Below are 23,625 nucleotides of genomic sequence, written 5' to 3'. Positions count from 1 at the left end.
GACACTTTTTCAATTTGTCCCCCATATAAGTTAGTCCTCCTTACCTCTACCCTCCATAGACTAGCGTAGTGAAAACGCCATCTTAGTTTAAAAAAAAAAGTTTACCGGCACAACGCATCTCCATAGTGTACACGCACATATAAATGTCGCGTGATTAAGTAATTAATTTTATATAAATTTTATTTTATATAATTAAAATTATAAATTAAGTAAACTATAAAAGTATTTAAAAATGTTAGTTTTATTTGAAACTCCGGCGGGATACGCTATTTTTAAGGTAATACTTTTTTTTTCATATTTATAATTTACTAGGTTATTTTAACCTCAAACAAACACGTGCTCAGCATTTTTGGAGGCATAAAGAAAAAAGTTATTTTATTTAATTAATTTTAATTTAAAAATTTATTACTTTGCTTGTGATTATTATTTATTTAAAATATATATACATATTTTTTTTTCAGTTACTCGACGAAAATAAATTAGAGAAAACAGATAATTTATTTCGTGATTTTGAAACTCCAGAAGCGGCAAATAAAATGTAAGTTTTTTGTTATTTTATTAAGTAATTTAATGACCCGCGAGTTTGCAGACAACAATTATCAAATGATCCTGAAGTTGGCAGACAATTAAAAATTTTCAGATTTTTTTTTCAACGAATAAATTATAAAAACAAAAATCTAAAAATATGCGCGTGTAGAAAATTAAAAAATCTATCAGTGCATTTTTTTAAACATTTTTTTTTATAATTTACCGTTTTTAAAAAAATTAAAAAATTATTAGACTTCGGTTACTTCGGAATCTTGTAATTTAAACAATAATTTTTTTTTAAATGATACTGAAGTTAGTTGACGTCTAATAATATTTGGAATTTTTTTACAACGATTCATTATAAAAAAAAATATTAAAAAAAAATTGCACCTGTAGTTTTTATAATTTTCTCCATGTGCATATTTTTATTGCACGACTCATATTTTTTTTTTCTTCGTTTTAAATTGAATTGTTGAAAAAATACATCCAAAAACTGCGGACTGTCTGCTGACTTCATAATAATTTTTTAACTTAAAAATCTCGAATTAATAATTTAAAAAAACCAATTTACAGTTTGAAATTAAAACATTTCCACAAATTCGCCGACACAACAGAAGCCCTAGAAGCAACAACTGCCGCAGTCGAAGGAAAACTTAGCAAAACTTTGAAGAAAACTTTAAAAAAACATTTCGGAGACCTTCAAGATTCCCTGGCAGTAGCCGATGCTAAATTAGGAAACGCAATAAAAGAAAAATTAAATTTATCATGTGTCAGCAATACGTCAATCCAAGAGCTGATGCGTTGCATCAGAAGTCAAATGGATTCTCTGCTATCCGGTCTCCCAAAGCGGGAAATGACCGCAATGGCGCTAGGTCTTGCCCACAGTTTATCTCGATACAAATTAAAATTTTCACCAGACAAAATCGACACAATGATCGTTCAAGCTGTTGGTTTACTTGACGAACTCGACAAAGAATTGAATAACTACATTATGAGAGTACGCGAATGGTACGGATGGCATTTTCCAGAGTTAGGAAAAATAATAACAGACAATTTAGCATTTGTTAAAACAGTTAATCTCATCGGTACACGTGACAACACATCAGCGACAGATTTATCAGAAGTACTTTCTGAAGATATCGAAGAAAAAGTTAAAGAAGCGGCTGAAATTTCAATGGGAACTGAAATATCTGATGACGACATTTTAAATATTAAGCATTTGTGTGATCAAGTTATTGAAATATCGCAGTATCGTGCTACTTTATACGAGTATTTACAGGCCCGCATGATGGCAATGGCGCCTAATTTAACGGTATTGGTTGGAGAACTTGTCGGCGCTCGTCTAATATCATCCGCTGGATCACTGATTAATTTAGCTAAGGATCCATCATCAACTTTACAAATTCGTGGTGCAGAGAAGGCACTTTTCCGTGCACTTAAAACTAAAAAAGACACACCTAAGTATGGTCTGATTTATCATGCTCAATTAATTGGGCAGTCGTCGGCTAAATTGAAAGGAAAGATGTCACGTATGCTGGCTAACAAGGCCTCGCTTGCTACGCGTTTGGATGCATTGGGTGAAGATGATGTTGGGGTTAAATTGGGAATGGAGCACAGAGCCAAGTTGGAGTTGAGACTAAGAATGTTGGAGGAAGGAAATGTTAAGAGGATCAGTGGAACTGGTAAAGCTAAAGCTAAATTTGAAAAGTATCACAGCAAGAGTGAAGTGATGCAGTATCCGGCTGCTGCGGATGTTGTTGTTGGCAAGAAGAGGACTCATGATGAGAGCAAGGTCTTGATTGAGGAAATAAAGACAGAGGATGAGGAAGTACCGAAGAAGAAGAAGAAGAAGGAAAAGAGCGAGGGTGAGGGTGAAGAAGAAGCTGAAGATAAAGAGGCTGAAGCTGTAGCTGAGCCTGCTAGTGGAGAAAAGAAGAAGAAGAAGAAGAAGAAAAAGGCACAGGAAGCTGGACAAGCTCTGGTTAAGGAAGAAGTTAAGGAGGAAGTTGATACTAAAGGTAATTTATTTAGTTTGTAATTTGGTCATTTTTTTTATTTCTTTGTTTATTTATTTATTTATTTATTTTTTTTTAGAGCAAAAGAAAAAGAAGAAAATTAAAACGGAAATTGATGAAAGCATGGAAGTTGCTGATCAAGTTACTGAAGAACATTCTGAAGAATCTAAAGGTAAATTTCTTTTGAATCTGAATATTTTTGGTTTAATTTTAAAGGTCAAGATTTTTCTTTGCTTATGAAAAAAAATTGCTGTCAACTTGTGTAAAAAAAATTCGTTTCTGAAATATTTTAAAAAAGTTTAACATATAAAATTTCTAAACTTGAGACAGATTAGAACTTCGAGTGTAATTTTTTTTAACTTTTTGTAATTTTGGTAGTAAAAAAAAAGTTTATTTAGGATTTTATATGAGCGAATTTTTAGTAAAAAAAGAAAGTTTTTAAAATGTATTTTTACCACATTTTACTCTCGTTCTGAAAAAGTTTTCAGTAGAAATCAATAGTCAAATAAGAATCAAAAAACGGTTATAAAAAGTTTAAAATTTGAGGTTTTTGAATTTTTTTGGAAAGTGGGTAAAATTATACTGCGTAGTAAAAATACATTTTAAAAACGTTCTTTTTTTTTTTTTTACTATCAAAAGTTACAAAAATTCCACTCAAAATTCTAATCTATCTCAAAATTAAAAGTTCCACATGTCGAAATTTTTTGGATTTTATTTGAATGAATTTTTATTATTCGGAAAATCAGTTTTTAATTTTAATTTCAAGGACTTTCTATTCGATTTAAAAAATTTTGAACTTTATGATACTCTGTCGGTTTAAATGATATCTAGGTGCTGTTTGTCGCAATTCGTAAGGAATTTGATGTTCTTCAAAAGTATCCATAGTAACTTTCATTCAAACGGTCCCACTAACTTTTTTCCTGCGAAAATCGATTTCTTTATAAAATTTACCTTACTTTGCCTGCAAAACTTAAACTAATAAAGTTACACAAAAAATGTTGGAATGACTTTTGTAGAAAATTTTATTTTTTTCAAAAATCGTCCTTTGAGTCAAAACGCTAACATCAATGGTTTACGAGTTACAAATATTTTAGTAATTAAAAAAAAAAAAGTAAAGTATTAATTTTTTATTCTAAAAATTACTGAAGTATCTGTAACTCGTAAACTATTGAACTTAGCATTTAAAGTCATAGGAACTCTTTTGAAGAGGATTTAATTTCCTACAAAATTGTCCTCAACACTTTTTTTATTTTGATTAGTTTACGTTTTGTAAGTAAAAGAAGATTAATTTGGAAAAATTGACTTTCGCGATACGAGTGAAATAGTTGGAATTAAAATTACTATGGGTAATTTTGAAACTTATAAAAATTATTACTGTACTTATTGCTGTCATTAATGTATATAAATATAAAAATATTTTTTTTTTACTTTCTTTTAATTTGAAGTCAGAAGCGTAATAAAAAAAAAAATATTCCCAGCGAAGCAGGTGCAGAAATCGTTACTTTGTATTTAAAAAACAGTCAAGGTTCATATTTTAAAAATATCTCAGCTGTTTTTTCACCGTAGCTCGAAAATTTTCATTAAGAAATATAGTGACCAAGCAAAAATTAGACTCTTTAAAATTATCTATGGTTAAATTTCGATAAACCTTTAAATGCTTCTTCAAATGATGGGAAATTTTAATTTATATTTTAGTCAGTGAAATTTTAATATCCGCAACTGGGATTTTAAAAAAATAATAATGTTTAATTAAACGGGTTTCAAAATTAAATTTTTAGTCTACTGGAATTTTCTAGAGCAATTTAATAAAATAATATTATTAAATTTTTAAAAAATTATAATTTTTATTTTTTTATTTGTTGCAGAACAAAAGAAAAAGAAGAAGAAGAAAAAGTCAGAAGCAAGTGAAGATGTAGAAGTAAAACAAGAAGTTGATGAAGATGTTCAAGCACCGACAAGTGAAAAGAAAAAGAAAAAAAAGAAAAAATCACAATCTGAAGATTCATAAATTTATCTCTCATAATTATATTGATTATAATTAATTATTATAACTATATATTATATATTTTTTTTTTTTATAAATGTACCACAGTTTTTTCCTCCGCATTGTAAATATAAAAAATTACATGTCACAATATTTTCAATATTTTTTGTAATAATATTGTAATTTAAATTACAATGAATTAATAAAAATTTAAATAAAAGAAAAGTTATTTTATTTTTAAAAATACAATTAATTATTAATTATAACGAGTGTTAATCTAATAGACAATAAAATAAATTGGGGTGCCAATAATTGCCACTATAATCTCATGTACATGAAATAAATATTTAATTTGAAAAATGTCACCTTGCTTCGCATTTGAGGTGTGCAATTACACGATCTTCAAATTTAAAAATAAAATTACTAATTAGTAGATTTTTCAACATAAATCGATATTTTCTTTCGCGATGGCTAACAATATTATCTTGAAGTGGTTGAAGTATATAAAATTTAGTAGTGAAAAAAGGTGATAGATTCCTAAGAAAACGGCTTCTTATATAAAGACTAAGAATTTGAGTTAGGGTTCGCACGCATTTACTTTGGAATTAATATCAGCATGTCTGGTATTTGTCGCTATAAAAACGGAGTCAATTTGCCACCAGACGAGCTACAATATTTTGATAACTACTGTATAATCTTTATTATTGAGGGCATTCTCAGACTGTGCCCCGCATTTTTTAAAAATTTTCAATGACAACTGTCATAAGCGTTAGTCAACATTTTATCAATTAATTTAAAAAAAATTGAATAAAAATGAAAAAAATTTATGCGAAATAAATTTATTTGACTGCTTAAAGAGGTAGTTAGGGTCAGCCTGCAATCTTCGGCTGACATACGAGCGCCTATGTGAGACATTTCAAAATTTAGATCCAGTAGACTTCACTTTTCATTTTGTTTTTGTATTTTTTCGATCTTCAGATAAATGTTTTTATTAAGAATGTCATAAAATTATCGAAATCAATAAGTTTGTAAATGAATGACATAATTTTTTTTTATTGAATTTTAATGATAATAAAAATATCCGAGAGCTAATTGGTAAAGATTTAATGAACAATTAAATTTAAATAATATTTAATAAATTTAGTAGTGACTGCTGAGTACAGAATGCTCATTACTTGAAATAATATCAATGATAATGTAATAGATTAATAATTATATTACCTAAGAATACAAAACATATAAATAAAACAATTACTATTGTTTATATTTATTTATTTATTAATATTTTTATTTATATTTTCAGACAGTACTTAGAGAAAAATTAATTTAATTAATTATAATTTATTAAGCAAAATAACTGTAAACATGATTAATTTATTGCTTACGAATGTATATCGAATCGTGTAATCAAATAACTATAATGATATTTTCTAAGTTAAATTATTCCGTGAATAAAAAAAATAAATTTGTAGTTCGTAATATTTTTTTTTTATTTTTATGTTTATTCAATGATTCACACAAAATTAATAACAAAAATCGATGTAAAAAAAAACATTGATAAATAAAAAAAAAATTTATAAAGTAATAGAATTTTTTTCTGTAAAAAAAAAAAATATAAAAAAATATTTGATTTATTTCAATTGTATTGAAAAAAAATGTATGAAATATGATTGCAATATTATATATATATATAACATTAAATTTTTAAGCATTTTTATATTTTTCAAAACCCTAAACCCTTTAATTTATATTTATATATATATATATATATATATATATATATATATATATATATATTGATTTATTTGTACAAAAATGACCTTTAGTTAATTAATAATTATAATTAACTAGTACAATGTGTAACTAACTACACATTTCTTATTTCAAATGAAAAATAAAATGAATTTTTTTTCTACTGATTAATTAATTGAAAATAAAAAAAAATTAGCAATTAATAAAGTGTATTTATAAATATTTTATTACAATGCTACCTTATAATTAGAAAAAAAAATTTATTGACTTTGTAGCAGTATAAACAGCCTTTATATTCATATATTTTTATTAATATTATTTTAGGTAAATATATATGTATATATATTTGTTTTTAATCCTCTTTATTGTTTGTTACATGACTTGAGTACCTGCTTAGTAATTGAATACTTAATTCAATAATAATAATAAAAGCAAAATAGGTTACTAGTTAAAATATAATTATTTTTTATATTTAATACATACGTAATTTAGTTCTTAATTACTTAGTATTTGATTAAGCAACTTAATTAATTATTTAATTCAAATATTTGAATGGAGGCAATCTTTTAAACATTTAATTATTTACTATACAGTTCAATTGATTAAATTTATTTTTGCTGCGCATTTTTTTTATTTACACGGTAATTAATTTTTTACCAATTGAGAAAAAAATTTTACTATCAACTAAATTTTTGTTTTTAGTAATATGAAAAATTATAAAAAAAAGAAATTGAATTTCTAGCCACACTTAAAATTTTTGAAAGCTGCGATAAATTTTGAGAGAAAATTTTTAATTTTCTCACATTTGAAAATTTATCATTGAAATTAAAAAATTTTATATCTTAAAACATATATAAGAATCTAATGTCATATTTATTAATTTTTTTAGTATTAGAAGTATTTTATTATCTTGTAGATCAAAATTCAAATAATCGAATTTTATTTTCTCAAAATTATCAAAAATTTTTTTCTTACCGTATATTTAAAATTTAATTACACTAAAAATAAATATTTATTTTTTTAATTAAAAATATTAATTTTCTTCTTACCGTAAAAAAAGTTTTATCTTAAATTCAAATTTGTAAGACAAATTATAATTTTGAAATTATTTTTACTTAACAAAAATTTAATTTTTCACTCGCTTACAAAAAAATTCAATTTCATTTTTTTACCCCCAATTTTTTTAAAAAATCATCAATATTATTTTTGAATTTTCAAATTTTCCCGCAGAAAAATTTAAATTTACCCAAAATAATTAACACACTGGTAATTAATTAATAATTAGTCTCCAATCAAAAAAAAAACTTATTGCACAAAAAAACTAAAACTCCAATTGCATTCTCCAAATATATATATCCATATATTTATATATCAATCACTCATAATAATTATTACAAGTAATTTAAAAAAAAAAAATATATAATTGCAGTTTCTCAAATAAATTCTTATACTAAAAAAAAATCCTTACCAATATAATATTATATATTAATAAATATATACAAGAAAAAAAAAAATATTACAAAAATATTTATCGGATACTAGTAAACAAATTAAGTCCAGATTTATTTTCCTTTTGACTTCTAGCTTTGCTGAAGACATTCCAAAATCTAAGAGTCTCATCACCCGCACCAGTGACGATTGCTTCGCCATCAGGACTCATTGCCAGATAAAGAACACGGTAAGAGTGTCCAGTTAACTTGGCAACCTGAGTTAAACTCGGATATTTCCAAACCAAAATTTGATTCTGCGAGTATCCATGAGTGCTGACCAATTCCGAACTGTGTTTGCTCCAAGCGAGATTGCAAACTTGTGATCCAGTATCGACACATTGCATCGGTTGTCCAGTCAAAGTGTTCCAGAATCTGATACATCTATCAGCAGTACCACCACCAGATGCTAAAAGACCATGATGATGTGGAGACCAAGCGATGGCTTTAACAGCAGCAAGATGTTCCGTATATGTTTGAACTGGTGACAATGAATGTAAGTTCCAGACATATAGTCTATTGTCATTACCACCAGATGCCAGATACTGATTATCTGGTGACCATTTAAGTCCACAAACTTCTTGACGATGGGCACCGAGTCTCCGTTCACCGACAACACAAGGAGTCCTGACGTCACGTTGTAATATCAGTCTGTCACGACTTCCAGACGATAAAATTTCACCGTTCCAAGCAAGCGCACCAACTCTAGCACTGTGACCTTGCAATTTAGCGACTTGTTTATTAACAGCAACGTCCCATACTTGAATATAACCAACGTTGGTACCAACAGCAACCAAATTACCCCTTTCATTCCAGGCAACTGATGTCACACTATTCCCATCACCAGACAAATCACATAATCGCGTTACCTGACTAGTACAAGCTGACCATAAATAAACACAACTGCCTAGACCAACACTCAGTACATTTTGTGATGACCAGTCAACTAAATTTAAATAAAAGTCATCTTGTAATTCTGGAGCGTCCAATACTTTGAAAGGTATCCGTGAAATTTTACGGGTTGTTTTACGCGGTGATCTTAATAATTTTTGACTTTTTGCAGACAGTGGTGATAATGAATAAGGCGAGCTGCTGTCAAGCGTACGGTCTTTTGACGGGGTTGAATATTTAAATAAATTTTTACCTTGCAAAATAGATGAGGAATAATTTCCACGTTCTTCTGTTTGATTTTTGACGTCTTCGATACTCGCACCAAGTAATTCGTTTTTTAAAAGTGATGAGTAAGCGATACCGTCACGATTTCCTTCACCATTTTCACGTGTACTTTTTTTGCTGATCAAACTGTTGCGAGAAGATTCGGTTATCATTGAAAATGTCGTGTGCCAGTTGTTACCTGATCGCAGTGGAATGAAACGGTCGTAGCTGGTTGATGATTTTGATGGCGAAATGTAAGTCGATGATGGACTCATGTTGATACTGCTGCTGCTGGTTATTATCGATGGTTTGCTATTATTATTTATTGTATTCATGTTCTGATGATTGCTGATGTCGTTGCTGGGTTTCAATAAACGTTTTTCGTACTCGTGATGATACATTTTTCTTTTTTTTATATATTTTATATATAATTTTTTACGCACGTAACCTCAAAGTCATTACACTTTTTTTAAATTTTATAAATATAAATTTTATTTTTATATTAATTTAAAATTTGTTTTACTTTTTTTTCTTATGGTATGGAAATTTTAAAAAATTGTTGATGTGTCAGGTGACGACTTTTTTTAAATGGACATTTAAATGCGTGCGCTTCGTTTTTTTTTTATTTTCTTCTTTTGGTTAATGGACGAAACGATTTTTTTTTAATGACGGACTTAATGACGAGATAGCATTAGAAACCTTTTTGATAATGGAATATTGAGTCACAAATAACACACGGGACAGTGAACACACAGACGGCGAAAGTTTTATGGGGGAGAGAAAATTTAAAATTGTTATCTTTTTGTTGACTAGGAGGTAATTTTTATTTAAGTTTAAGGTTTTTTTCCTTAAAAGTGTATACGTAAAAACACAAATCACTAGCACGGATATACCTCCCCCGATTGATTGGTGTGTGGAGAGTGTGGATTGTGGATGTCGACTTGGTCTGTTGTCTTTTTTTAACTTAACATGAACTGCGAGTGTGTGGCGTTGCAGGGGACAGTTAAATTATAGATGGCGGGAGCGGAGGTTCATTTTAAAAGTCAATAATTTTTAGACTTTAGCGCGGGAATTTTTGAATTTTATTTATTTAAATTTATTATCTCTGGCACTTGGATTTTTGACAGTTGCAAAATAGAAGTTTTGAGGCCGCTGTTTGACGTCAAGACACCAAAATGTTGACAAAAGGATCAGAAATTTATCAACGAAAAAAAGATCTGCTTAAGACGTGACGCAACTGAAGAATAAAAGTTAATTACAAATAATTAGCAAATAAGTCATCTAAAGAATTTTTTAATTAATAAAAAGAAGACAAATTTCCTATGACTCCTAATACCAACATCTATATGTTATATTTATATAAAAAAACTTGGCTTTGAGACAAAAAAAATATATTTTGTCCTTTTAAATGAAATCTTAAAGTTGTCTCTGTGCCACTTGGGATATGAACGGTAATTAAATAAAATTAGAGCCAGTCTTTTAACCCAAGATTTCTCAAACCCGGGAATAAATTTTTATTGCTGATATATTTATTGTAAATATATATATATATTTACAATAGCATTTTAACCCCGGGTTAAAAAAACCTTGGGTTGAAAAACCGGCTTTTAATGGTTATGTAGAATAATTTAATAATTTGATTTTTTCGGCGGAAAACAGTTAATAATTTATATTTATATTATTAAGAGAATAAGGAAAATTTTATTCCAGCCAAATCTCCACAATAGAATTAGTTTGAGCCAGTTTTTTAAAGCGGGTTTATTTTGAATCCGCGAAAGGACTCGTATTTATTTTCTCTAAATAAATTAATATCTTAATTATTCTATCACTGAATATATATCTAATATCGGTATTATTAAAAGAGTATAAGAAAAATTTAGTCCATGATATGTCTCTTTGACAATATAAAAATTAAACAAATTTAAATTAGGGCCAGTTTTTCAAACTGGGCTTATTTTTAATCTGGGTTTCTATTATTATTACAGGTATCTCTCCCTCTCTGCATATATATATATATATATATATATATATATATATATATATATATATATATATATATATATATATATATATATATATTCGTGTATAGATATACTAGTAATACCAGCTTAAACCTGGATAAAAATAAACCCAGTTTGAAAAACTGGCCGTTAGTATCAATAAAAAGATCTTGGCTTAAGTTTGTACTTTTTCATAGTTTTAGATGTTTCTATTCAAAAGTTGATTCAATGTCTCAAATTATATAAATAATTATGAATATATTTATAAATTTCGCGCTAAAAAATCTTGATATAATTTTATAAAATTACTGATAAAATTTTTTAAAAATTCAAATTTAAAGAAAAAAAAATTATTATTACATCTCCGATCTTTTTGAGACCTGAAACTAAAAATAAATATGTGACATATGTTTTTCACATTTATTTATTTTTATCCCTTACAACCCTTTAAAATATTTTTATTTTAGTCACAACTTGAGTGATTTAACATCAGCTCGATAATTATTTTTTAATGACTCTTACAAACTCCGTTTAAAAAAAAAAAAATTTATTATTTATTCCATTAATTTTTATTTTATTTACATTTACTATTAATAAATTAAAATTACAATTCTTTTACTTAAAATCTAATCCTTAAAATTCATAATTAAAAGTATATTACAATAAAAAAAAAAAATTAAGTTTTACTCTTTTTCTCCGGAGGTTCATCATCATTTTCACCATCAGCAAAAATAGTTTTCGGTTGTGTCTTTTTGTACGCAGGTGCAATCCAGTAAGGATTTTCTTCAGCTTCTTTAGCATACTTCAAAATAGCTTCCCTTGGATCCTGATCATCTTCAATTCTCTTACTCAGTCCCAAATTTCTAATAACAAATGAACTCAAAGTACCTCCCGAAGAAGCGACACGTCCTCCCTGACCCGAAGTTATCGGCAAGTCAGGTCGTCGCGACTTAACGGGATCCATCCTGTCTTTCTCCATCTGCTTCCTTACCGACTTCGGACGGTCTTGTCTGAAAAGAGGCAGAGCATGCGGGGTAATAATCTGCTGGGTCGACATCATTTCAATATGATTCTTCTTGTGTCTTGTCTTGACTACACACAATTTAGCTCCTCGCAAACTTTTCTTAGCATCATAATATGTCTTGACAACTCCGTTACCACAACCAACAAATATCTGGTTCAATTTCGGATGCCAAAGTGTTTTAATAACATGGGAATTAGTTACTTTTATTTCATTAACCAGCTGAAAATTTTTAGTGTCATAAAATAAAACCCGACCGTGCGTCTGTCCCTTAGCTAAAGACTCTCCTGTTATAATCATCGAGTCATCGGGACTAAACATGCAATCAGTGGTATCGTATCGCGAAAATAAATTATCTGTCTGATGAATTGGTTTCTTAAAAGCTCTTAAGTCCCAAAGTTTTAGTGTGTCATCGCAAGAACGTGTCGCTAAATTATTACCGATGTAAGAAAAACTAATGCTGGATATTTCCGATCCACTGGTATGGGCATCGCGTAAAATTAATGAAGGATTTATAAAATTTTTGCGGTGATCCCACATTTGAATTGAGCCGTCGATACATCCACAGGCAACGACACTGCCCTCGCGACTGTAAGAACAAGTTGTGGGAATTGTTTTAACACCGTTTGATGCACGGCATTTGATGAGATGTTTGTGTCCCCTTGGACGATACAGGATCCAAATGCGACAAGTGCTGTCTTGTGAACAAGTTAAATATTCTTCTTTGGTAAAAGGATGCCAGGCACCGCAATTTAGACCCGCAGTGTGCCCTTTAGTGCGAGCCATGTCCGCGATATACTGATCCCCTTTTACAGTCTCGCATTTTTCGAAACCATCACGGTCGAGAACTTTCGCTTGGGCTGCACCGGATACTACGAGTATCACGTCACCGGTCATTGAATACTGGAGGCATTTTATGGGATGATTCTCAAATGGCTGGAGAGTACGAAAGCTACGGAGAGACGAGTCCATACCAGAGAAATCCCAAAAACTTACGTCGTAGTCCACGGATCCGGATGCCAAACGAGCTCCCGATGGATCTGCTGCTATTGCTGTGATCGCTTTCACTCCATGAGTCATTGACACTTCGTGAGTACAAGGAATTTTGTCAATGATCGAAGAATCTTCGGACTCGGAATCAGAACTGTAGTCTTCTGAGCCTGATGATTCGGTTGGGAGTTTTGTCGCTGGTGGTTTTGGAGGTTCTGGTGGAAGGGGTCCGATTACATCTTCGTCATCATCAGCTGGCTCAGGTTCACTTGATTCAGATGCCAGTAGAACCGGATCCTCAATTGGCTTAGGCTTCTTGGCGATTGTCTTGCTGATGTTTTCCATCATTTCTTTGACATCAAATGATTTTGCTTTTTTACCAAATCCGCTCATGCCCATTATTTTTTTTAGTTGTTCACTTTCTTCTTCATCTTCTGCTCTAATTTCTTTCATTTCCGTTATTTTTGATTCTTGTTTACCAAAAACACCGAAACCTGATGATGATGCTGCTGATGATGATGATGATTCTTCTGGACCAGCATCATCAGCTATTTTTTTACTCAAACTTATTTTTCCGAATGTTATTTTTTTACTCATCATTATTAGTATCTGGAAAATATAAAATTAATAAATAAATTTCATTATTAATAATAATCCCCGTGCATTTTTAAAAATTTTCAATCTGGACCCGAAAAGACAACTAGGGATCAAGTTGCAATTTTAAATAAAATTTATAATAATAATTTAATATTTCGCTTAACTTGTCACGTTTTTCTCAAAATTTGAGAATAATTGAAAAAAAAAAGTAAGAATTTGAAAAAAATTTTAAATTTATAAATGGGAATTTTAAATATATGAGAAATTAAATAGAATAATTAAGTAAATTTGTAATACTGAAGTTAGCTGATGCCTAATAGTTTTTGAATTTTTTTTTAAAACAAAAAATTATTAACAAAAATGTTTGGAAAAATTACACTTTTAGTTTTTTGAATTTCCTACATGTGCATATTCTTAGTTTGTTTTTTTTTTGCAATTGATTTGTTAAAAAAAAATCCGAAAATTGTTAATTGTCTGTCACTGTCAGGAATAACAATAAAGTTAGTAAACATTTCAAAAGTTTTGGATCTTTTTTAACAAAGAAATAAATATTTAAAAAATGTTTTGAAAAATTGGACGTATAGTTTATGCAATTTTCGACATGTCTATTTTTTAGTAATATTTTTTTTTCATTATTTATCTGTTAAAAAAAATTTTTTCTAACTTTAAATGTCTGCTGACTTTACTATCATGTGTCAAGATCATGTAAATTTTTATAACTTACGTTTTTTGACGTATGATTAAACAAACATTAATATAATTAATTTTAATTTATATCATACAATTATTTTTTTTTTTAATTACTAAATATATATAGGTTATAAGTATAATAAATATTTATTGTTTATATACTGGTTTTACTTACATTAGATAATTACAATCACTGGTATGATAATCGATATTATTATTAAAAAAAAAAAAAGTTTATTAATTAATAATTAATAATATTTATAATGACTTTTTTTTATTTAATACATTTTTAGTATTATTGATGTCACACATGTTTGTTAATTTTTTTTTTTTTTTTTTGGTTAGTATTAATGTCTATACTTCGTGACAAAATTGCCCATGCGCACTCCATTTGTATAGCGCTCATGCGCAGACTACTTTTTGTCACCACTTGGCTAAGACGCGGTAAAAATTTGAATTTTTAAATTTAAATTCTATATAAAATTTATGTCAACTAGTGATACTTTTGCTTTACTGAAATTTTTATAATGCCAATTTTTTTTTTAATTTGGAATTTATAATTTATTTTCGAAACATTTGAAAAAACAAAAATATTTAAAAAAAAAAAGATAAATTTTAATAGTAAATTAAATGACAAGGGATGAAATAAAATGAATACAGTCCAAGATGAAGTCTACCTGAGCCGAACAAGAGAGCGAACATTACCAGCCGCAAATTTCGGGCAAATTAAATTATTGCTATATTGTTAAAATTTTATCATATTCCAAAAATATTCAAGTTTATGACATGTGGTTTTTTATTTCTTAAACTTGGGAGGTTAATGAAAATAATCGAACAAGTCATGACGGGAGCTTGTCCGCCATAAGAGCCTGTGTATAAGAACTTTAAAAACGTCATTTTTAAATCTTTTTTTTTTTAAAAACTAGATGGTGGATTATATTCAAAGCTCTATCCTAAGCTACATATTTTTGGAGGGTTAGGTTACTGACGTTACTGTGCTGAGTAGTAGCCAAAGTAATGAAAGCTCCCTTAAGTTGGCGGGGGGAATTTAATTTTTGGCAAATTTTTTTTAGTAATTTGTTTGTTCGTCGATTGTTATTGTAATATTATCACTCGATAAAATTATATCGAATATTTAGTGAGCGCCACTGAATTTACTAGACTAATGCTGAATAGACGGATCACGAAGTAACGAAATAAGGGTGGCCATGTCCAGGTATCTTAAGCAATTCTGCAGCAAGTCTGAGCTAATGCATCCTAAGCAAGTATCTTGTCTTAAGCAAGTTTTGCTACAGATTTACTTAACATATCTTACTTCAGATTTATCCAAGACTGATGATGCAGACTTGCTAAAGAATAAAGATACAGATTTTCATAAGACTTCCTTAAGAATGCTATTAGGGGATAAAGATATAAGCTGCATGTACATTATTTTATCGGGATTTTTCCGCACGGGCGCACTTAGATTTTTATTCAGAAAATGTGTAAGGACAAACAATTTTTATAATTTCGTTAGTTAAGTTTGAATATTTTAACGATGTGCGCTAATAAAAAATTTTTTAAAATAAAATGTGTTAGTGGCACCAGATAATACAATTAAAATTAGTCATTAATTATTATAATTTATGTTACATAGATACTTATAATTGCTTTACATTTTAATATTAAACGTATTAGTATACTTATGCAACGATTTTATTGAAATCTTGCGCAAGAAAATCATTAAAAACCTTCACGCATGGTTTGGAACAGATTTTCTCAATAAATGCTACATATGTAAATATGTATATATTTTTATATATGTCGTAACTCAAAGGAAAGGGTAAAGAATTGCGTAAGTAATTTTACCAACGAACCATGTGTAAGATATCTGCAACACTATTTCGCACAATATAAAGTGCAAGTAATACAAAAATTATTTTAAATCATTTCAAATAATTTTTCTTAATCAAGGAATCTTGAGTTTAAATCTTGCATAAATATCTTGTGACAGATTCATAGATACATAAAGAAGTAGACTTATGAGGGTTTTTCACAAGACACTGTTACAAAATTAACACAAGGCTGCTACTAAATTGTAGTTCGTACGTCATCTTCAGCGAGTCCATGTAATTTTATAAAAGTACATGGGTCTTGACCAGCAACTTCTGATGGTAGTCGTTGTGTGAATTGGTAAATCTGACTGAAGCAATTGCCACTTTCTTTCACCAAACTTCTCTGCATATTCCATTTATATCCGGAAGCTCTCCTTCTTGACAATTCGGGGGAACCCGGATCACGTTACCTGAAACTGATTTATAAAAAGAGTATTATAATTTAAACTGATTAGATATTTGCCCTCAATATTTTATTAACAATTTTTCAATACCTTCTATGAAAATTGAATTAATTAAACCAATAATTAATAATAATTGCAGAATTTTCATAAAAATTTTGTTTGAAGTTTTAATTTTTTTATGACCCATTTTAATATAAACTCAATTGCTTATATTTATGACCAATTTTACAACAGTACTTTTATTGGTGTACAAAAAATTAAATTCACTCCTATTCAATCGCAATACAGAAATGATACTGATATTCATTATTCATATTGGGTTATTATATACCTTTCAAACTTCAGCTTTCTATTAGAAAAAGAAAAAAAAACATATTGCTGTAGGGATTTCGATGAATAATCCGAATTACGTAGAATTAAATAATCGTCATCAGCCTATTATTGGTGATGATAGAAATTATATAAATATGTACATATGTCAAATTCATATGATTTATCATTATTTCAAAGTGATAACATATTCGATTAGTTATATATATATATATATATATATATATATATGTATGTATTATAATAGTATGATTTATTACTAAAATATTTTTATTTAAATAAAAAAATTTTTTTTTTTTCAATAAGACAATATTTATTTTTTCATTAATTGACACAAAATAAAAAGTATACAATTTTTGCTTAAGGAAAAATTTGTTTTACTTATTAAAAATGCTTAAACCTGGAATAAATTGTAATTAAATGATTGTGATTAATATTAGTGAGGTAGAAAAATACATGAAAAATCTTCAAAGTATTTCATAGTAAATTTTTAGGTTGTTTTTTTTTTTTTTTTTTTTCTATTACGCAAAGTGTAAAACATTGTAGACCATAGTTGTCTGGAAAAGAATGGACTTTTCTCCCACTATTTAGCTATGGTTAAGTCCATGAATTTGCACTAAATCGCATGCGTAGTAATAATTTAATTGTAGAAAATTAGCGGGTGAAAAGATCATTTTTTTACGGACCCAAGCGGCACAAAAAAAATTAACTTTTTATTAAATTTAAAGTGACAATTTTTTTTCATGTTGTCGATTGTGAGCTTAAATTTAACAAAAAAGTCAATTTTTTTTGTCTTGGGGGCTTATCTGTAATAGATAAATCTATCTCTCATGATAAATTTAATTAAACCATTAAAGAATATTAAATTAAAGCCATTCTTAGACAGTGTCCCCCACTTTTCAAATATTTTCAATGACTCAATTCTCATAAGCTTATCAAAATTTTATTAATTTATTAAAAAATAAAATTAAAACCTTAATTGAAGAAAGGACAACACACTAGTAATTTCGCCGATGTATAAATTAAAAAAAAAAGTTAATTACAATTGATATCAATTGGGAGTTTAACGAAATTTGGAAAATAAATTTAAATAAAATCTTCATGTTAATTTTATAATTCGAATTTTCAAATTTTTTAGGCTAAAGCTTATTTAACAATTTTTGATTAACTCCCAATTGATAATAACTTTAAGTAATTTTTTTTCAATTCTATATCTCGGCGAAATTGCTACTACGTTGTCTTTTTTTCAATTAAAGCTTTAATTTTTTTTTTAATTAATTAATCAAATTTAAATACAGTTATGACAGTTGAAAGTCATTGTATATTTTTACTAAGTGTGGGTACGGTCTGATACCCTTAACTTAAATTTTCTCTGAATTCCTTGTTAATCAATTAATTACGTTTTTCCATAAAAAAATTTACTATGAATATTTTTAATTATTATTACTATTAAGGTACTCAAGCATTCCTTGGTCCAACAAACAAAAAAATAAGAATGTCTTAATAATAATATAATTATATTTAATTATTAAAACATTATTTCAATAAAATATAGATCGGATTTAAAATTTAAAACGATGTTCCAGCATCATATTATTATTAGGCGGTAGACTCAAACAAGCTCTCAGTATATTTTCAATGGCCGCACGTTGTCTGAACAATGCGTTAACCAATGGGGCGCCAGCAGGAACTAACGGCGCTTTGCATAAGTACGAAAGTAGTGACAATACACTTTGGAAAGTAATGAAACCGTCACTGCTGTTAGCATCGTCATCATTATCAATGCGTTTGATTGTAATACGTGAGCATAATTCAGCCAAAATAATCAAGTCCAGAATTATAGGAGTTGCTAATAATGAATCTTCACAAGTATTATGAACAGCGATTGTATTATGGCCCCCCAACATTAACTCTGATGTATATTCATCCATAGCACGTTTACTATCTCCAACATATGGCACATATTTGATGACAACACAATGATCTGGTTTTTCACCCGGTTTATATAGAATATTATTTGATGAAACCATATCGTCAACGACATTACTTTTAGATATTTCTTTTGATCTAAATTGCTGCGGTGCTGATAAATTATAGCCGTCATTATTACCAAGATGGTTGTAACTGACAACAGACACCGGTTTTATACCAGCGGTAACCAAAAAGTCAACCAATACGGACTTTAATTTTGTTTGACCAGATTTAAAATCATCACCCGCAATAAATATATTTTTTTTTTCAGCAAATTCAATTAAGCCGGGTACAAATGTATTTTGCGGTGATCCATTAATATAAGTGCAGCCTTCATAGGCAGCAGCTACAGCAAACAAAGTACTTGGACTTATTTCTGAATGATTATCGGCAATTGATTTCAATAAATTATCAGCATTGTCATTGACTCCTGGTATTATTTCGGCGAATCTCTCAGTATTTGCTGTCCATAAAATTATTACTTTGTCTAAGTTTTTAGTTGACTTGAAATCGTTTATATCAGCACGGATTTGCTTCAATTGCTCTGATTTTGTACCAGTTATTAAATTATTTGCACGCTCTTTCTGTAATTCAGATACAATAATGTTTTATATATAAATTTATTATAATATATAGAGAACAAAAGTTTGATATTTTTTAATGTAAAAGGGTAATGTGGACGCAAGCTATTGATTTTAAGACACGAAAAATGGATCCTGCATTGCGATTTTTTTTCTGCTTTACGAATTAAATAAAAAATATAAATGACGTCTTGTAAGTTAAGAAGTTGATCGTAAAATTTATTGAAATCAATTAGAAAATAATATTCAATACTATGGAGTATTTTTAGATTTAATTCCATTAATTCTAATCTCATATTTGTTTGCAATCACGGAGTGTGTTAAAGGAAAAGTTGACGGAAGTAGCCTTCAATTTTCCCAGAAAGTTAGCGACAGTTTGCAGCAGTAGATTGTCGCCAACTTTTTGTAAAAGTTAGCAACAACTTGTAGTCAACTATTGCAGAGAAAGAGGTTGTCAATTTGATGACAAGTAATTGATACCAACGTTCTGAGCATAGTTCTGTTATCAGGGTTATCTTAATAGCCAAACTGACACCTACTGCTGCAACTTGTCATCAAACTAAACGAAAAAATTGGCATCTTTAAGTTGACAACTGGACGTCAACTTTCTCAGAAAGTTAGTGGCAAAAGTCGACGACAGGTTGCAGCAGTAGATTGTAGCCAACTTTTTGTGAAAGTTGGTAACAATTTGTAGTCAATTGTAACAGAAGCTGAAGTTGTCATCAACTTGATTGCAACTAACTGTTACCAACTTTCTAACCAGAAAATTTTGCTATCAGATCTTGCTATCTATTTGACCTCAAGCACTAGTTAATTAAAATTAATAATTGCAGTCCAAGATCATTTAGAAATGCTTCGATTTAAAATTCAATTTTTTCATTTTTTTCTTATTGAAATCTATTAATTCTAACAGAAAACTTTGAACGACTTCTAATAAAATTTAATAAAAAAATATTTTATTTCCATTTTATTGGAAGATAATAATTAAATTTTCCCGCGTTTTTTTAATTAATCAAATTAAATTAAATATGATTTTTTCTTGGTAAAAATCTCATAGAAATCAATAGATTCTCATAAATAATAAATTTTACAAACCTGATTGGCAGCAATGAAATCAGGAGAATAAATACTTTTTCTCGGTACATATTTCGTCAAATATGATTTCAATTGATTTTGTATATTAATATCTAAAACCTGAGCGCGTTTCATTGCATCAGCAATATTCATATCTGATATATCCCATCCGTCAATTTCGATGTCATCTGGATTAATCATCGGCAAAAAAGAATTCATAGGCGCGTATATTTCTTCATGACCTACGCTACCAAGTAATAAAGTTGATGATTGAGTTATTGATCCATACCAATTAGCATCATGGACGCCACGTACTGTTTCCCATTTCAATTTTAATTTGTTCGCTAATACAGCTGCGGTAAATGTGGTGCCATTATTACCACCCCATCCTACAAGCATTACTCCTATTTTTGGTAATTTAACTTGAGTTCGTATCAATAATTTATGCGACTCTGGTGATAACTAAAAATATTCATTTTATTATTTTTTGAATGTCAATTAATTAGAAGGAAAAAAAAAATGATAATTTTATTTTAATACGTAAGTTAAACTTTTGTAAGTTCGTAGTCAAATATTAATTTTTATCTAATTGTTATTGCGTGTAATTATCTGATAACCTGATAAGAATATTTAATGCCTTGAATAAACAACAAGTAAATATTCTTAAATAATTTTGTAATTTTAATTGTACAGTAAAAGATAAAATTTATTTTTATGGGAAATTTAACTTTCTAATTTTTTTTATTTGGATTTAAATATTTATTTAATGTAAAGAATTTTTTCTCAATTTCTATTTGTGTAATTAAATTTTTTTTTGTTGATAAGATTTTCATGAAAAAAAAATTAAAAAAAAAAATATATTTTTAAATTAAGTTTCGATAGAAATTAATTAAATTTTTTTTTTCCAATTATTTACTATAAAAATATGAGAAATTTGAAATCTGACTTCCTATATTTGTTCTTATTTTCTACCCTGGCAAAAACGTTTCTTAGAATTTTAAAATTTTTTTATTCGACCAAAAAAAAGTTTTGAAATTAAAAAAAAAATTTTATTAATTTCAATAAGATATAACTTTTTCAAAAATTGACTTATAAAGACATTTTTATTTTTTTCCAAATTTTTTTTTTTTTAATGGAATTTTTGAAAAAAAATATTAAAAAATTATTTATTTAAATAGGGCCACAGTATCAAATATTAACTGAGCTCCATCTAATGACCAGTATTTAAATATCCAAATAAATAAAAAAAAAAAAAAAAAAAAATGATAAATTAAAATTTTAAGAGTAATTAGGTGGTTATTAAATGGAGCTCGGTTGAAATTTGGTACTGCTACCGATACTTATTAAAAGAAACGATTTAAAACGATTAGAAAAAAAAATTTTTTAAGGCTTTTTAATGCTTTTGAAACTTTTGAATCACCCTTCTTATGAACATTCAACATTGCAAATCGTTTTGAATCGTTTCTTTTAATCAGGGCTCTAACTTTTCGTTTATTTCTTAAATTACGCCGTTCTGTGAAAAGTCTAATGTGTCATATGGTGACAGATTAAAAAAATGATCAAGAGTTTTTAAAATTTATCTTGAAATTAATTTTAGACATAAATCTTTTACTTTTTCAAAATAAACTCAATCTTGGTCATGTAATTTTTTCATTAAAAAATAAAACTAAAAAAAAACGTAAAAAAAAATAATTAATGCCTTGTCAATAATCGATTTTTTTATCTTATTAAATAATTAAAAATTTTATTACTTTAATTTAATTAATACTGACTATTTTTTTTTGGACCCATTAAATTATATTAAATTTAAAAACTTGAATTATAACGCGCAATAATATCTACATTTACTTTATAAAATTTTTTTCTAATTAAAAAAAAACAAAATTCACAATTATTATTTGAAAAAAAAAAAAAAAAAAAAACTGTTTTACGACGAAAAATAAAATTATCTTTTAAAATTTAATTAATTATTGCATACTAAAAATCAATACTTGAATTCAACCTACAAGTAAATTCGTAACGCAAATAATAATTCCATTGATGAATAAAAAATTTATTTTTAATTAATTAATGCAATTTTAATCTTAATTAAAATAAAATATTATTTTATTAATAAATAATACTTACGGTAACATTATTATTATTATTTTCAGTAATTTTAGTTGTATGATATTCATATTTGGCTTGAATAAATTCTTCAGTATATTTAATATTTGGTGAATCAACACGAATATTTATGGCCATTTTAAAACTGTTTAAATATTTTCTTTTTCAAATTTGTAATTAATAACTTTATTTAAATTTATAGAACGTCTTTATTCGACGACTTGAAAGTAATGAATGTAACCACGTGGCTTATTTACATTTATTTTTCAACTTATCAACACAACCTATATCATTTATTGACTTTTGCTTGATTCTATTCCATTCCATTCCATTCTATGTAATTCTATAGTTTATATTCAGATAACGTTACTTACGTAGCAAGAAATTGCGATTAATTGTTTTATTATCTATCTGACGTCGATTTTACATCGACTTTGAATTTTCAAATATTTACTCAATTACAAACTGATGTCAATTTATTGTATCAAGTTGACAATAAAATTGCCATCAAGTTGTTTACATTAAGTAAAACAAAAACTACTTCAAATTTACATCAGAAAGTTGGCGCCTATCAGCTGCCAAATAATTTTAACGTCAAGTTGCGGTAATATAACGTCAATTTTCTGCCAATTTGACTATCATGTTTAGCAAAAAGTTTCTCTGAAGATGACTTTCAGTTTAATAATAAATTGCTGCTAACTTTTAATTTTAGCGTGATGACAATTTGAACTATGAATTGATGATAATTTTTAGCAAGTTGACAAAAATTTGTCATTATAATATTTGCAAATAAAATAAAAAATTTATTATTTTTAAATTGACAGCAAGTTTGTGTCATTTAATTCTTACGTCAAATTTTTGCAAGTAATCTTGACATCATTTTGCGAGAATGGATTGACATCGATTTACTTTAAATCTAGATGTCAACTGTAGTTTATTTTATTTTTGATAATAAATAAAAAAAAAATTTGTTTGTTATTTTAAAAGTTGGCGGGCAAAATTGAATGCGCATGCGGAACTTTATAGCGCAAGCGCATTAAAATAGAATTTTCCACCAAAAAAAGCG

At 27.7% G+C, this 23,625-nt stretch overlaps 4 protein-coding genes across 4 annotated transcripts; 1 reads left to right on the top strand and 3 right to left on the bottom strand.

Moving 5' to 3' along the window:
• Window positions 1–49: 49 nt before the first annotated feature.
• Window positions 50–4,752, top strand: LOC106694307 (nucleolar protein 58). Its single transcript, XM_014445393.2, has 5 exons — window positions 50–277; window positions 462–538; window positions 1,102–2,546; window positions 2,623–2,715; window positions 4,409–4,752. The coding sequence occupies exons 1-5, from the start codon at window positions 233–235 to the stop codon at window positions 4,549–4,551; spliced, it is 1,803 nt and encodes a 600-aa protein (XP_014300879.2). The 5' UTR covers window positions 50–232; the 3' UTR covers window positions 4,552–4,752.
• A 2,493-nt stretch (window positions 4,753–7,245) lies between these two features.
• On the bottom strand, window positions 7,246–9,900 carry LOC103577636 (fizzy-related protein homolog). Its single transcript, XM_008558373.3, has one exon. It carries the CDS (start codon window positions 9,320–9,322, stop codon window positions 7,808–7,810), a length of 1,515 nt encoding a protein of 504 aa, XP_008556595.1. The 5' UTR covers window positions 9,323–9,900; the 3' UTR covers window positions 7,246–7,807.
• Window positions 9,901–11,479: 1,579 nt separating this feature from the next.
• On the bottom strand, window positions 11,480–14,540 carry LOC103577635 (gastrulation defective protein 1 homolog). The gene is made up of 2 exons (XM_008558372.2): window positions 14,395–14,540; window positions 11,480–13,541 (listed from the first exon to the last, which is right to left on the bottom strand). Exon 2 carries the CDS (start codon window positions 13,530–13,532, stop codon window positions 11,598–11,600), a length of 1,935 nt encoding a protein of 644 aa, XP_008556594.1. The 5' UTR covers window positions 13,533–13,541; window positions 14,395–14,540; the 3' UTR covers window positions 11,480–11,597.
• Window positions 14,541–17,156: 2,616 nt separating this feature from the next.
• Window positions 17,157–22,976, bottom strand: LOC103577634 (inositol-3-phosphate synthase 1-A). Its single transcript, XM_008558371.2, has 3 exons — window positions 22,581–22,976; window positions 20,475–20,915; window positions 17,157–19,382 (listed from the first exon to the last, which is right to left on the bottom strand). The coding sequence occupies exons 1-3, from the start codon at window positions 22,695–22,697 to the stop codon at window positions 18,390–18,392; spliced, it is 1,551 nt and encodes a 516-aa protein (XP_008556593.1). The 5' UTR covers window positions 22,698–22,976; the 3' UTR covers window positions 17,157–18,389.
• Window positions 22,977–23,625: the final 649 nt, after the last annotated feature.

Source organism: Microplitis demolitor, chromosome 6 (genome assembly GCF_026212275.2).
Source record: "Microplitis demolitor isolate Queensland-Clemson2020A chromosome 6, iyMicDemo2.1a, whole genome shotgun sequence".
NCBI classification, from domain to species: domain Eukaryota; kingdom Metazoa; phylum Arthropoda; class Insecta; order Hymenoptera; family Braconidae; genus Microplitis; species Microplitis demolitor.
Note: the sequence above shows the minus strand (reverse complement) of the source record. Positions and strands in the feature narration are given on the sequence as shown.

Excerpts from the sequence above, each read along its gene's own strand:
- LOC106694307 (XM_014445393.2), top strand. The coding sequence starts at position 233 with ATGTTAGTTTTATTTGAAACTCCGGCGGGATACGCTATTTTTAAG. Across the intron at positions 278-461 it reads CGGGATACGCTATTTTTAAG|TTACTCGACGAAAATAAATT; the intron begins GTAATACTTTTT and ends TTTTTTTTTCAG. Across the intron at positions 2,716-4,408 it reads ACATTCTGAAGAATCTAAAG|AACAAAAGAAAAAGAAGAAG; the intron begins GTAAATTTCTTT and ends TATTTGTTGCAG.
- LOC103577636 (XM_008558373.3), bottom strand. The coding sequence starts at position 9,322 with ATGTATCATCACGAGTACGAAAAACGTTTATTGAAACCCAGCAACGAC.
- LOC103577635 (XM_008558372.2), bottom strand. The coding sequence starts at position 13,532 with ATGATGAGTAAAAAAATAACATTCGGAAAAATAAGTTTGAGTAAAAAA.
- LOC103577634 (XM_008558371.2), bottom strand. The coding sequence starts at position 22,697 with ATGGCCATAAATATTCGTGTTGATTCACCAAATATTAAATATACTGAA. Across the intron at positions 20,916-22,580 it reads ATAATAATAATAATGTTACC|TTATCACCAGAGTCGCATAA; the intron begins GTAAGTATTATT and ends GAATATTTTTAG. Across the intron at positions 19,383-20,474 it reads ATTTCATTGCTGCCAATCAG|AAAGAGCGTGCAAATAATTT; the intron begins GTTTGTAAAATT and ends TCTGAATTACAG.